The following is a 16,175-nucleotide window of genomic DNA, read 5'->3' as shown; positions in this document are numbered from 1 at the left end:
TAATCTGGCACAACACTTTAGACTGGACAGGATAATCTGGCACAACACTTAAGACTGGACAGGATAATCTGGCACAACACTTAAGACTGGACAGGATAATCTGACACAAAACTTTAGACTGGACTGGATAATCTGACACAAAACTTTAGACTGGAAAGGATAATCTGGCACAACACTTAAGACTGGACAGGATAATCTGACACAAAACTTTAGACTGGACAGGATAATCTGACACAAAACTTTAGACTGGACTGGATAATCTGGCACAACACTTAAGACTGGACAGGATAATCTGACACAAAACTTTAGACTGGACAGGATAATCTGGCACAACACTTAAGACTGGACAGGATAATCTGGCACAACACTTAAGACTGGACAGGATAATCTGACACAAAACTTTAGACTGGACTGGATAATCTGACACAAAACTTTAGACTGGACAGGATAATCTGGCACAACACTTAAGACTGGACAGGATAATCTGACACAAAACTTTAGACTGGACAGGATAATCTGACACAAAACTTTAGACTGGACTGGATAATCTGACACAAAACTTTAGACTGGACAGGATAATCTGGCACAACACTTAAGACTGGACAGGATAATCTGACACAAAACTTTAGACTGGACAGGATAATCTGACACAAAACTTTAGACTGGACAGGATAATCTGACACAAAACTTTAGACTGGACAGGATAATCTGACACAAAACTTTAGACTGGACAGGATAATCTGACACAAAACTTTAGACTGGACAGGATAATCTGGAACAACACTTTAGACTGGACAGGATAATCTGACACAAAACTTTAGACTGGACAGGATAATCTGGCACAACACTTAAGACTGGACAGGATAATCTGACACAAAACTTTAGACTGGACAGGATAATCTGGCACAAAACTTTAGACTGGACAGGATAATCTGGCACAACACTTTAGACTGGACAGGATAATCTGGAACAACACTTTAGACTGGACAGGATAATCTGGCACAACACTTTAGACTGGACAGGATAATCTGGAACAACACTTTAGACTGGACTGGATAATCTGGCACAACACTTTAGACTGGACAGGATAATCTGGCACAACACTTTAGACTGGACAGGATAATCTGGCACAACACTTTACCAACATGCATTAAGCCCTGCTTTCCCAGAATGTGAGTTGTATGATTAGTAACAGAGTACACAGTGTAGAAACTGGCGCAACGTTGCAAAGCATTTGGGTTTAACTTGGAAAATTATCTTTTCATTTTCCACATATTTACATCCAACCACAAACATGACACATGGAACCAGCCGAAGGATCATCAAAAAGGTCCCAAGGGACCAATAATACTACCCAACTCACTAATATGGTTGTAATTACTAGTATTTATAGACAACAGAGTATTACAGGCAGCCATTTCAACTGTTAAATATAATGTAGTTTGTAATAAATCTACTCTGATTATTAATTCTTAATGATGCACATACTATAAAATTCTAGTGTAGTATAAATTAATTATCAATAAAACTAATGCTCTAATATTTAATTGTCATTTTTTGTAACTGTAACATAACAGAGTATGCATGCACCACTACAATGAAGCAAATGATTCATTATACCATACTAACTGTAAAAGGACTTCCTATTATTTTTTTAAAGAATGATAAAAAATGTATTCATTGATTTTAATTCAATACATGTTATACAGAAAAGCACTGAATCAACTGAATATGAATGTGTAAATTATAGAAAATAACAACGGAGTGCAGCAATACAACATACTGTAATAAAGTGTCATAGGATATGTTTTAAATACACAACACATGGAATCATACAAATATTGGTCCTCTTTCAGAAAAAAAACAACCATAAATGCCTTTACATTCTAAGAAATCTATATATCTGCATCCAACCAACCTGTCTTTGTGAAAAATGAATCACTGATTTACTGTATAACTATGAATAACAAATATATTTTCCAATCAAATTTTAACATGTACTGGAAGCTAATTGGAATAATTATCTTTCTCCAGGTAACTAACCATTTCAATCAATGTTTTTCCAAAACAAAGAAAAAAATATGTATATGTCAGAATACGTAAAATATTAAAGACCCAAAGATTATTAATGGGAATTTCGTTGAAAAAAATTTGTTCAACAAAGTTTGTTATTTGCATTAAGCTTTAACTTGCCATCATAATAATTCATGCATGAACAGCAACATTTAATTCAACTCTAAAAGCAATTTGCAAAGAATACTTTTCATGTTCATACACATGCATCTAAATACTGGTAAAAATAATGGCAATACAATATAAAATTGTGGAAAACTTATGAAACTGTGAGATTTGTTCAGTATAAACAGGAATGTTGAAAAGTATATTTTAAATAAATTTGATCAAGGTCAAATATTGTTAATATGAAATAACAGTAAACTGAGGAAACCATATTAAGGCAAGATGTTCATGTGTGAATCTATATGCCAAGATTTTCATTGAAAAATCTGGCTATAAAGAATACTGTATGGTGCTCTGATAAAGATATTGTACTTCTGAAGACAAATTACTAAGAAGTAAAAATATATTAAGTTAAACCTCTTAATTTGTTGTTCTATCTTCAAACAAGAGGACCTGAAAGGCACAAAGTCGCGCACCTTAGATAACAAGATATTTTTGGGACAAATCTTCTGACCAAGTTTCACAAAGATCGGAAAATAAATGTGGCCTCTAGAGTGTTAACAAGGTTTTACTATAGCCATATAAGGAAAATGCCCCGCCCCCTGGCAGCCATGTTTTTCAACCAACCAGCATCATTTTCAAACTCGTCCAAGATATTATTGGGATGAATCTTCTGACCAAGTTTCATGAAAATAGGACAATACATGTCAATGTGGCCTCTAAAGTGTTAACAAGGTTTTACTATAGCCATATAAGGAAAACTGCCCCGCCCCCTGGCGGCCATATTTTTCAACAAACCGGCATCATTTTCGAACTCGTCCAAGATATTATTGGGATGAATCTTCTGACCAAGTTTCATGAAGATAGGACAATAAATGTGGCCTCTAGAGTGTTAACAAGATTTTACTATAGCCATACATGTATATATAGCCACATAAGGAAAAATGCCCCGCCCCTTGAAAGCCATGTTCTTAAAGCAAAGGTTACCATTTTTGAACTCATCCAAGATATCAGTGGCACAAATCTTCTGAGCAAGTTTCATGAAGATCAGAAAATAAATGTGGCCTCTAGAGTGTTAACAAGGTTTTACTAAAGCCATATAAGGAAAAATGCCCCGCCCCCCTGGCAGCCATGTTTTTCAACCAACCGGCATCATTTTCGAACTCGTCCAAGATATTATTGGGATGAATCTTCTGACCAAGTTTTATGAAGAACAGACAATAAAAGTGGCCTCTAGAGGGTTAACAAGATTTTACTATAGCCATATTTAGCCATATAAGGAAAAATGCCCCGCCCCTTGGCAGCCATGTTTTTCAAGCAAACGTAACCATTTTTGAACTCATCCAACATATCATTGAAACCAATCTGCTGACCAAATTTCATGAAGATTGGACAATAAATGTGCCCTCTAGAGAGTTAACAAGGCAAATGTTGACGCCACACAACAGACAACGGATGATGGACAAAAAGCGATCACAAAAGCTCACCATGAGCACAACGTCCATGAGCACGTTGTGCTCAGGTGAGCTAAAAAAAATATTCCATTTTAAAACAAAATGTTTTTCCTTGGCACACTACATTTTGTAAGGAAAATGTAAAGGATAAACTTGATTAAAGGGTAACAATGGGACTGTCACTCTCTGATTTTTGTGTCCCACCCTCCTTTTGCTGCCGTCCACTTCCGTTGGCTTTCAGCTCACCACTTCCATTACTCCTGCCACTGTTGTTACTTCGATCACTTCTGTACAATTTCTCGACTTTTTTCAACTTTTCCACTCTTTCACCACCGGCCTCGTTGTTGCTGCGACTTTTGTCAGATTTGTCACTGCGTTCACTTTTTGAACTCTTGTTCAAATAGTCCTGAACCTCGTCCTCATCATCGTGCTCTGCAACGAGATCGCTTTCATACGACTTGGAAGATTGCCGCGAATGCCCCGAAGCAGACGACAAATGTGACCCAGCGGACATCTGCGAGCCTCGTCCCACCGCACCCCGGTACGAGGCCAACGTCAATCGCTGGTTTACTGGTTTCACAGTGATAATCAGATTAGAACTGTTAGCCACCATCATATCCGTGACTTGATCTAGTGTCTTACCGTGCACTTCGATACCATTTACCTCCAGCACTTCATCATTCACTGCCAACAGACCTGTACTTTCTGCCAGCCCACCTGGCACAAGTCGGGAGATAAAAATACCTGGAACCTTATCAACACCCTGCGGCGTGACTCTGACACTGGTACCATCTCGGATGTAGAAGCCCAGGGGTTTATCAGAGCCGTTCTTCATCAGCTTTACTCTTCGATGGGTTTCAGGCACAATGTCTACGTCAATAATAGCAGATACTCTTCGGAAGTCTTCTGGAAGACCAATGGGAATGCGACGTCGCTCCGGGCGCGCCTGGGTTTCACTACTGAGTATCTTACCCAATGGCGTCTTCTTTTTGAGTTGCATAGTTCCGTAACCGTTGAGTTCTCCATAGCTTTCACCTTAAACAGTGAGAAATACAATTTATATCACCGTTCTATGAATTATCCCATGATAATAAAAGAGAGGTATTGTCATAATGTCAATGCGTTGAAAGAAAAAATGCTTGATAACATACATGAAACAATTAGGTAAGCAGTTAAACAATCATGGAGAAGAAAATGAAAATTCCAAATATTCTAATCCAAATAATTTATATGTATTCATCACATTGTTATATTTGAAGGGCTGGAAATTGAGATACAAAAAATATTTTTTTTTAAATAACATGTGTCCGAATATTTAGATACAACAATTAAGGTGTCCGAAAAATATAATTACATTGAAATAAATGCAATAGATCAATGTACAATGTACAACAAGAAATGTGTTTGTCAGAAACACTATGTCCCCTTCTGTGCCGCTTTTTTTTTTTACCTTTGACCTTGAAGGATGACCTTGAACTTGACCTTTCACCACTCAAAATCTGCGGCTCCATGAGATACACATGCATGCCAAATATCAAGTTGCTATCTTCAATAATGCAAAAGTATTCATAAAATTAGCGATTTTGGCCACATATATTTGACCTCTGACCTTGAAGGATGACCTTGACCTTCCACCACTCAAAATGTGCAGCTCCATGAGATACATATGCATGCCAAATATCAAGTTGCTATCTTCAATATTGCAAAGGTTATTGCAAATGTTTAAGTTGGCGCAAACCAACAGACCAACCAACCAACAGACAGGGCAAAAACAATATGTCCCCCACTATAGTGGGTGGGGGACATAAAAAATTTCTTGTGATAAATTCTTCTATTTCTGCTTAACAAAAATAAATAAAACTTCACAGCCTTGCTTACTCTTGCCTGAAATGGTATACGTGTAGAACAAGAGAGCCTGAAAGGCCCAAAGTCGCTTACCTGAGATAACAAGATATTATTGGGACAAATCTTCTAACCAAGTTTCATGAAGATCAGAAAATAAATGTGGCTTCTACAGTGTAAACAAGGTTTTACTATAGCCATATAAGGAAAATGCCCCGCCCCCTGGCAGCCATGTTTTTCAACCAACCGGCATCATTTTTGAACTCGTCCAAGATATTATCGGGATGAATCTTCTGACCAAGTTTCATAAAGATCGGACAGTAAATGTTGCCTCTAGAGTGTTAACAAGCTTTTACATGTACTATAGCCATGTAAGGAAAAATGCCCCGCCCCTTGGAAGCCATGTTTTTCAAGCAAACATAATTATTTTCAAACTCATCCAAGATATCATTGAGACCAATCTACTAACAAAATTTCATGAAGTTTGGACAATTAATGTGGCCTCTAGAGTGTTAATAAGGTTTTACTATAGCCGTTTATAGCCATATCAGGAAAAATGCCCCCGCCCCCTGGTGGCCATGTTTTTAAAGCAACCAAAACCATTTTCAAACTCATCCAAGATATCATTGGGACAAATCTTCTGACTGAGTTTCATGATGATCTGGAAATAAATGTGACCTCTAGAGTGTTAACAAGGTTTTACTATAGCCATATAAGGAAAAATGCCCCGCCACCGTGGTGGCCATGTTTTTCAACCAACCTGCATCATTTTTTAACTCCTCCAAGATATTATTGGGATGAATCTTCTGACCGAGTTTAATGAAGATCGTACTATAAATGTGGTCTCTAGAGTGTTAACAAGATTTTACTATAGCCATATAAGGAAAAATGCCCCGTCTCTTGGCAGCCATGTTTTTCAAGCAAACGTAACCATTTTCAAACTCATCCAAGATATCAATAAGACAAATCTTCTGACAAAATTTCATGAAGATTGGATAATAAATGTGGCCTCTAGAGTGTTGACAAGGTATTACTATAGCCATATAAGGAAAAATGACCCTCCCCCTGGGGGCCATGTTTTTCAACCAACCGGCATCATTTTTGAACTCGTCCAAGATATTATTGGGATGAATCTTCTGACCAAGTTTGATGAAGATTGGACAATAAATGTGGACTCTAGAGTGTTAACAAGATTTTACTATAGCCATATATTAGGAAAAATGCCCCCGCCCCTTTGCAGCCATGTTTTTCAAGCAAAGGTTACCATTTTTTAATTCATCCAAGATATCATTGGGACAAATCTTCTGAGCAAATTTCATGAAGATCTGAAAATAAATGTGGCCTCTAGAGTGTCAACAAGGTTTTACTATAGCCATATAAGGAAATATAGAGAAAACTGCCCCGCCCCCTGGCGGCCATGTTTTTTTACCGATCTGGACCATTTTCACCTTTTTCGAACTCGTCCGAGATATCAATAAAACCAATTATTTGACCAAGATTCATGATGATTGGGCAAAAATTGTGACTTCTAGAGTGTTCACAAGGTTTCTCTATAGCCATATAAGGAATACTGTCACGCCCCCTGGTGGCCATGTTTTTCAATGGACCGAAACCATTTTTGAGCTCAACCAACATTTCATTTCGACAAACATTTTGACAAAGTAACATGAAGATTTGGCATCAAATGTGACTTCTACAGTGTTCACAAGGATTTTCTTTTTTTTGACCTAGTGACCTAGATTTTGACCCAGCATGACCCAGTTTCGAACTCAGGCGAGGTATCAATGGGACAAATGTTCTTGACAAAGTTTCATGAAGATCGGACAATAAATGTGGCCTCTAGAGTGTTCACAAGGCAAAATGTTGACTCCGCACGACGGACGACTAACGACAGACAAAATGTGATCACAAAAGATCACCATGAGCACGTTGTGCTCAGGTGAGCTAATAAAAAGTGAACACAGTAAACATTCTGCTTCGTTAATAGGATGACACTGTTTCAAACCATTAATACATGGTTATTTACCAAATTACGCGAATGTAATGGTCCACTGCCCTCAGGCATGCATCTTCAAGATTAGATATGACCTTAATCTGGTTGTAAAAATCTATAATCAAAGTATCACAAGATAAGCGAAAACATGTGGGCCGAAGTCTGTAGAATAGCGCGGTAAAATATTCTGTCAGAAACTTAAGAGTCACGAAAAATAATTATTTTTGCTAAAAAAGAGGGTTTTTAAAAAACTAAGAGTGTCCGAAAACAAGAGTAATTACAGTAATGGGCGTGGTCTAGAATATTGTTGCATCCCCAAACAAAATTGCATAACGCAAATAATTTCTCCTTGCAAATTAAACTTCTTACTTGATCATTGTTATGTCATAATTTCATCACATCCTCTTGTATGAGTGCCTCTGAATACAAATCTTATTTGTATCTTTGGGATATGTATATAAACTTATATACTTTCTTCTTATGTCAAACATAAATTAATTATACAGTGGATAAACATTAAATGACAACAGACTTCAACCTCACATTTATGCCAGAGTTCGACAATAATGATCCTTCCAAATTTTTTTCAAATACAATTTTCCAAAAGGTAAATGTAGCTGGTTTGTTGTTCTTGTCACTTCTGCTTAAAGAAAAAAATCGTGACATTTTTATTAAAATTTCTGGGATACTGTGAAATCATTTATTTTCGACAGCACAAAATTTTGTCATATTTATAAAAATGACGATTTCGTCAGCACTTAAATTCGCCGATTTCTGATTTTGAATTTTTAAAAAATGCGTCAGTCACTATCCGATTTGTGTGTAATACATATTCGCGATTAATCGCAGTTGCGAAAAATCGTGGTACGAATGCGGGAACACACTTGAGAATCACTGCAGGAGGTGGGGCCTGTTTGTCACATGCCAATTAACTAGTCTTTTGTTATCAAGGGACAGTAATGGACCCTCTTAATGTATGCCATTCACACGTTCATTAATTGTTATGATTAGCGGACAAGTGGAATCGAATAACCGTTAACGAATGTTTGTAACAACGAAGCCAATTGCCAATTAGTCTTAAAGCTGGACTGATTTAAAAAATTGTCCATGTTGTGTTAATGAAACAATGTTGTTTCCTGTTTTTTGCCCTCTAAATGAAATGAAGTATTTTTTTGCAAGCAAATCAAACTAGTCACTTTTGTTTATTTTCTTGGGTATGTGTTCTAGTTGGTATGATTTTTATTAAAATGCTGTCAATACCATTTTAAAACTGTTTGTGTTATACGAAAGAGGTTCCAATTTGTTAAGTGTTTTTTTTCAAATAAAATGCTTTTTTATTCTGATATCAACATTAAAATTATAAACTCTATGTGTGTGTTTGTTCTTAAAAAGTAAACTACCGGTATATAAATCAATAATGTCGATAATTTAAAAATAAATAAATTGATACATATAAAATAGTAATAAGTGTGGTTAAACGCAAACAATCAAACAACAAACAGCAATTAAAATATTCTTTATTAATTTGTGATAAATAAGCATGTTAATTGATCACACATCGTCATCTTTTCATTTGGTTTATTGTCTTTCATCGGCATTTGCTGTGTGATGGCTAATATGCAACACCAATGAAAAACACAATGCACCTAATGGGTAATAAAGTTATAAACAATTAGCGCTAATTCATTACCAGTCTACATAAACGAAGTCAATGCATTCGATACAGCTGTACTGCACACACGTTTTAAAGAAGTGTAACGTGTCAGTTAAGTACCTTGTGTAATCTACATCCCTTTGTGTCAAAACCAGATTAATCTTGATTACGAAACAGCAGTGAATGTGTGCATGGATTATGTTGGAATTTAATGCCTCATGTCTACGGTAAAGTTTTAAAATATTGTTCAACTTAGTGTTTGTTTTTGTTCAAACATAGAGCATGATTGATCGTTAGGATCTTAAATTCGCCGATCGGTCCACTGACGAAATTTTTGAAAATTAATGCCTGACGATTAATAATGGTTTCACAGTATTTGACTTTGTAACATTTAAAGCTAATAAATAAATTTTACTTCATTTACGTTTAAAACTAAATCGGGCAAATATTGACTATAATTTTGTCTTAGAATTTCATAAAAAACAAACAATTTTTTTAAACAAACATGCACCTGACTTCATAAATAGAATCCTGGAATGGGGCCTCTATTTGACAAGACCATGGTATTCCCATTGAACATGCGTACATCAGGCAACAAATATGCATCCATCTACACATGTAGCACTGTTCCCAATCAGGGCTCCCACTGCATGGCTCAACATTTTCTATAGCCAAATTTACCTTTTTTATGTTTTAAATCATCTTTTTTCTGGATATTTTAAGGGTGAAAATGTAGAAAATGGAAAAAAAATGTAGCCAAATGGAATTTTGTGTAGCCAAATTTTCTTATTTGTAGCCATTGGCTAATTTGGTGAATGGCAGAGTAAGCCCTGTTAATTATCAAGTAATCAACAATTAAATTAAATTTTGACTGAATTCAACATGTATAACCTATTTTCTTAAAATGGGGGGAACATGAAATTAGAATTTTATGAAAATCATCTTGCATTTGTTTGCATAAATATACATGCAAATGAAAATATTTGTTTACTGACATCTGTTTTGGGAAAGTAATGTCAGATTTTGGGGAAAATGTATTTTCTGCCATAGGAAAACAGCCTATAACAGGCAGTAATTTTTGACAAAATATCACTTCAATGAACTTTAGATCTAATGACTTTGCCTTATTTTAAGATTCCACACAATTTAATATCAAGAAATTGAATGAATCAACAGTGTAATGACACTCTTAACCCGTTTATGCCTAGCGTCTAGAAAAAAGGTCTTGACAACCAGCGAATACCCATGATGCGGCGTCTCATCAGGGTCTGCGCTGTTTGCTTAAACGAATTTCTGTAAGAAATATTCTAAATATAGAAATAAATATACTAGACATCCCTAATTTTGGAAATAAATTGATCCAATATAGAAGGATGGGAGAGTCCACTTGGCATAAATGGGTTAAGCTCTCTGCACTCTCCAGGCTGCAATGTTATCGATTTTATAGCCACTTAATTGCCTTGATTGAGATAACAGCTCTTGTTCACAGACACCAATTAAGTCTGGTAGATAACACAATGCAGCAGAACACCATAACACCACCCACCACTATACTGCCCTGAACTGATAAATCTTTACAACCTGTCCTCCTAGTATTACAAGGCATGATGTTGAATTTCAGAAATGTGCTTGCCTTTTCCCAGGCACACCACAGGACTTAAGAGCCTATTTGTAAATGGTTGCTGTTTTTATTGTCAATTTAGTGTTAGTATTCCCAAGTACATTTAAGTGTAGTTTCTATACCCTGTGTACATCTTAGTATACTTATAAGTACCCAGGGTTCATCAAAGTAGTACCCCCAAGGACAACGACCGATTGAGCATAACTACAAAAAATCTGAGCAAGAGTTATGGTCATTGTATTCCGCACTTCCTATAGCTTGAAGATTTCTATAGTGTTAGTATAAGTGTTAATTTTCAGTTGAATACCATTCATAGTTAAGATGAATATAATATTATGTTTTATTTCAATCCCTCAATACTTGTGAAATAATATTTCACACATGAAAAATTTACAAACTTACAAAGGGCAATAACTTAATGATCAGGTGAGCTAAAAAAATGACAGAGTACAATAAATCTTGACCAAAACACAAAGATGGTCTAGGCCCCTTTGTCTAAGCAAATAATGAAGAAAGGCTTCATCTTTACCATACTTCACTTATTGACCCAGGGCTTTCCTTTGACCCGAGCTCCCGTGTTTTGAAGCTTGAAAATTACAGAAGACCCTAGTTTGACTTGTGAGAAAATTACGTCATGCGTCACATTTGACCCGGGGGAATGTACCGACTTGCGTCAACAAGATCAAAAGTTGTTAAGACTCGGCGATAATTAGCTTGGGGTGGAGTATCTTTTGGTAGACGCTAACCGTTATCGCCCGTTTCCAATCATTGAAGCACAAGTCCGCCCAGTAGGCGGAGTTTGGCCCATTGAGAAATCTAGTAATGACCAATTAAAACACTGCTGGTTCGATGACGCGTGTATCAACGTTCCATTATTTATCTGAGCGTTTGTTATCAGCTGTTTGCAGAAACGACATGTATTTAACCCACCAAAATAGAATGGACTCACCCGCGTCAGTTTTAATAATATCCAATATATAATAATAACATTCATATCCAATATATAATAATAACATTCATATCCACAATAATTTGATAAATACTTCCACAATATGTCAGAATGTATTTCCAAAGCTAAATACATCCAACCCTGTTTTATTTCATGTTTGCTGCGTTCAAAGACGCGCGAAAAATATGCTGGCATATGTACTGTCTACAACGTCACATTAAGGTCGCCGTGGTGTAATGGATATGGTGTCCGCCTAGCGACCGGGAGGTCACGGGTTCGATCCCCGCTGTGGTAGCGTTCTTTCGATCTCCCATATAAACACCAAGTACTGGTTCTAGGCCCAGGAAAACGGACTCAAGAGCATTTCAAATAAGTAGGAATTACTTTCTATGCAATCGAGCTAAAATAAATAGGTTTAAACTAACCAACGTCACATTACACGCTTTGCATCAGAGTTGCTAAAAATAACCATAGAACCGGTATAATTGACATTGAGGCAAAGTGACAATTTTGGATGTTGCATATGCTAATTGATTACATTAAGACGGCAAAGAAAAACAGCGTGTTGTCGCACATCTTCGGTGAAGATGGCACATGAAACAATTAAATCCGGATTTGAGCCGTCCAGGGTTGATTTTGAGATGATTGTAAATCCGATTACCGGTAGTTAGTTTAAGGGGTTATTTATTTCTGATTTTGATGGTAAACGGCTGGCACTGACATGAGCAGTAACTGACGAAACATATTCGCTACTTAACAAAAACCATACCATTCTACGTTGCTAATGTCCGCCATCTATATACTATCTATTAGCAAAGTAAAGCACTGCAATATCATACTTTAAAACAATATGTCAACTGAATTATATATTGATTGCGTATTTGCTAGATTACTTATTACTGGCTTTCATTTTCTGCAGTCAAACAAAACATTTTATTTAATCGCAAGAGACATATATCGATGTGTTTTCGGACAGTCGTTTTCGGTACGGTATGGGTCGTCGATTTTAATTCATTTTCAACGATCTTTATAACATTTTTATAGAATGATGAATACACATGCAGTGTTACGGATGGTTTGATTGATAAAATTTTGCATTGTACTCACAAGAAGTTGCACATAGAAAGAAAATAACAATAAGCTAGGGCTCGAGGGGCTCTGTCCTCTATTCCCCATCATCCTACGGTCTCTGAATCTCTGATTAATTTTCCGGATTTCGAATTTGGGACAATTGACACCCCTGATATATAATATATATTATGTCACTACCAGTGCGAGTGTTTTTTTTTTCGTATTGATATTTCACTATGCTCATAATGTTGGTCACAATGTATGTTTACATTGTGTCTTTTATTGACTGGAATATAAGAACTAAATGTTTAGATATTTGTTAATTTGTTGCTTTTTATATATTATATCTAAGTAATTTGCTTAAAGTACAAAAGATCATTGACTCTCCTGTGTTATTATTATGACTCATACAAATTTGATTTGACTCTTGAAAATTTGGTCCCAAGAGTCATTGACTCTTGAGATTTTAGGTCTAAGGAAAGCCCTGTGACCTATGGCTAAGGTGAAATTGCCTCCCAGTTTTGTATTCATGTAAGTACTGCTTTCAAAACAATGAGGGGGGGGGGGGGTCATCCAAATTCAAAAGAAGAGTTTTCTAATAATTAGCTTAATTAATTAGCAGATAAACCTAACAAAGTGAAGAAGTACTGGCTTTAAACGAAAATAAATAATTTATATTTTATTTCGTTTCTGATTTGCTCAGGACTGTTATGCATACAAAATGTCCAAAAATTACCACCAAGCCCGCAAAACTTCCAAAATCAGATGCATGGAAATTCATACTTGTTCACAGGTTCATGCAAGCCCACTGGCATTAAGAGTCAATGTTACTCACGCAACAATAATGACAAATCAGAAAGCGTTTATGTATAAGAATAAATACAAAGATTAAATACCTTTTTTCTGAACATTTATCCTGAGTGCTGGTTTAGCCGTATTTAAGGCCAGGTGGAAATTGTCATCATTGTTGATGGGGAGAAGATCTCCGTGAATGTCAGTATATGTTATTATAAATGGAATGTCAACCAGGAAATGCAAGCGCTCAACAATACCATGAAATTCATCAAATTTATGTTGTTTTCCTCTATCCACAGAAAATCTTCTGAATTCTGCATCAAACTGAAATGACAAGAAAGATAAGAATAAACACATACATAAAACGGTATGCAAGTGTGGCAATGCAAATAACTTAAAATTATTAAGTAGAGAAAAACTGCTCAAAATCCACATGTTCATTTATGAAGTGATTTTGAACTGATTGAATTAAAGGAACTTTAGCAACTAGGTTTAATAGTACCAAATCAGAGCTTAACCTAAGTTCAAATTTCAGGAAGAAGTGACTCTCCCTCCGCTGAAATTAAGGAGAAGTGAGACCATGTAAAGTAGAAGTGGTTTCTGTTCAGTATTCAATCAACACATCACTTGTTTTATACCATTCATGATCCTATGCCCAACATCATTAATCAGAAACAACTCACATTTGACAGTTTTAGCGAAAACATTCACAACTATATTGTTGTGTTATTGATGTATTTATATAAGTTTAATGATTATATTTAATAAATGTACGTTTCAATATATTTTATTTCAATAATATGCTGTATACTGTACAGCTTGAAAAACACAATAAAGCTGAATATGAATATGAATCTGATTATACTCAGATCAACTAACAAAAAAAGCAATGTGTTTGTGAAACACTATGTCACCATATATTTGACCTTTGACCTTGAAGGATGACCTTGACCTTTCACCACTCAAAATGTGCAGCTCCATGAGATACACATGCATGCCAAATATCAAGTTGCTGTCTTCAATATTGCAAGTGTACATTAAATGAGCGATTTTGACCCATATATTTGACCTTTGACCTTGAAGGATGACCTTGACCTTTCACCACTCAAAATGTGCAGTTCCATGAGATACACATGCATGCCAATGATCAAGTTGCTATCTTCAATAGTGTAAAAGTTATGGTCTATGTTTAAGTTTTCGGACGGACGAACAGACTGAAAGACCGACATATGGACTGACGGACTTTTCAACTGCTATATGCCAACCTTCCGGGGCATAATTAGTTATTAGTGCACGTGTAGGGCTTATATGAAGTCTGCATTTTTATTTACTAAAATAGTAAGTTCTGATTGTTTTAAAGCCAGGGACTACCCTAGGCCTTAAAAATAGGGAGAAGTGACTTCTCCTTTTTTCTGAAACAGGGAGAAGTTTTGAAAATCAGGGAGACGTTTGTGCGAACAATAACAAAAACAAAACATGTTCATTTCACAAATTTTATTATTTCTATCATTAAACTATGTTTAATTGTAAAAACAATAAATTGTCATTAAAATCTACTTCATTATAACACATTTAAGTCATTTAACACATTGAAGGAATTTAAGATATGTACCGGTAGCACTGTTTCTTCACATATTTATCGTCATTATATTTTCATCATCCCTATGATTGCTTATGTAACAAAAGACAATCTTAATACATGGAACATCTAGTATATCAATTACTGTTTATCCGAATACTACACTACACCATCCATGATTTTTGCCGCGATTCTCGAATCACCGCAATCGATGCAACGTGACAAATTGCGGTGATACCGAGCGACAAGAAAATTTGGGTGATGTCTCGGCGACTCCACGGTGACCGTCGCGCTATGTATCTCGCTGTTACGCAATCAGCGCGAATCACCGCGAACCGCCGTGGTTCACCTTTTAAAGCGATTTACGTTGAGGGTTACACTACATTACATGTACATGTAACATATATGTATACATTTACATTATACATTGCAATAATAAAGCTTTGTTGTTGTTATTGTATGCAATGGGCATATTAGCTAAAATACTCCCGTTCCGACATGAACTTGATGAAGTAATGTCGCAAGATTTAACGGCTCAAAATTAATATAACAGCGTAGAATGATCATGCAATAATTATTGAACATAACATGTAAACATTATTTAACTAATTGCATTAGCAGAATGTTTATTAAAACTTACAATCAATAATATTCCATGCCCAATACACTACATGTACCACTGTTCAAATTCCATATTGTTGCCATATACATGATGCAGCATAGCACTGTTTAAATGAAAGTTGCATAGTGTTTCGTCATTTGTTTGTTATAAATACATGTACCTAATGTTTCTCTAAACATGGTATTTGATTTAGAAGAAACTAATTATTTGGTAATTTACATTTATGATATAAGTTTTCCATTTAAACTTGATCTACCGTGTGTGTTTATTGACGTTATAAATTTTGTTAATACTTATTTTTGCATTTCATTAAGAATTATAACGTGTAGCCCTTTTGTTAACACTGTTTAGCAAATATTCACGCCTCTGCGTTACGCAGTTAGTATAAAAAAATCAATACTTGCACGCTAGTATACC

At 35.7% G+C, this 16,175-nt stretch overlaps 1 protein-coding gene and 1 long non-coding RNA gene across 4 annotated transcripts in view; one reads left to right on the top strand and one right to left on the bottom strand.

The window, feature by feature from the left end:
* Window positions 1–16,175, bottom strand: part of LOC127843633 (partitioning defective protein 6-like) — an 82,962-nt gene that overhangs the window by 2,765 nt on the left and 64,022 nt on the right. Inside the window, exons 2-3 of one of the 3 annotated variants that reach the window (XM_052373331.1) lie at window positions 13,659–13,881; window positions 1,013–4,667 (exon numbers count right to left, since the gene is read on the bottom strand). The exons of the other annotated variants lie outside the window; for them this stretch is intronic. Coding sequence (XP_052229291.1) covers window positions 3,790–4,667; window positions 13,659–13,881 — 1,101 coding nt within the window. The 3' untranslated portion in view covers window positions 1,013–3,789. Of the gene's footprint in view, window positions 1–1,012; window positions 4,668–13,658; window positions 13,882–16,175 lie in introns of those variants that run through there. 3 annotated transcript variants of the gene reach the window in all.
* Window positions 1–16,175, top strand: part of LOC127843647 (uncharacterized) — a 63,502-nt gene that overhangs the window by 12,242 nt on the left and 35,085 nt on the right. The window lies entirely within an intron of this gene.

The sequence above is a fragment of the Dreissena polymorpha genome, chromosome 9 (genome assembly GCF_020536995.1).
Source record: "Dreissena polymorpha isolate Duluth1 chromosome 9, UMN_Dpol_1.0, whole genome shotgun sequence".
Taxonomy (NCBI): domain Eukaryota; kingdom Metazoa; phylum Mollusca; class Bivalvia; order Myida; family Dreissenidae; genus Dreissena; species Dreissena polymorpha.
Note: the sequence above shows the minus strand (reverse complement) of the source record. Positions and strands in the feature narration are given on the sequence as shown.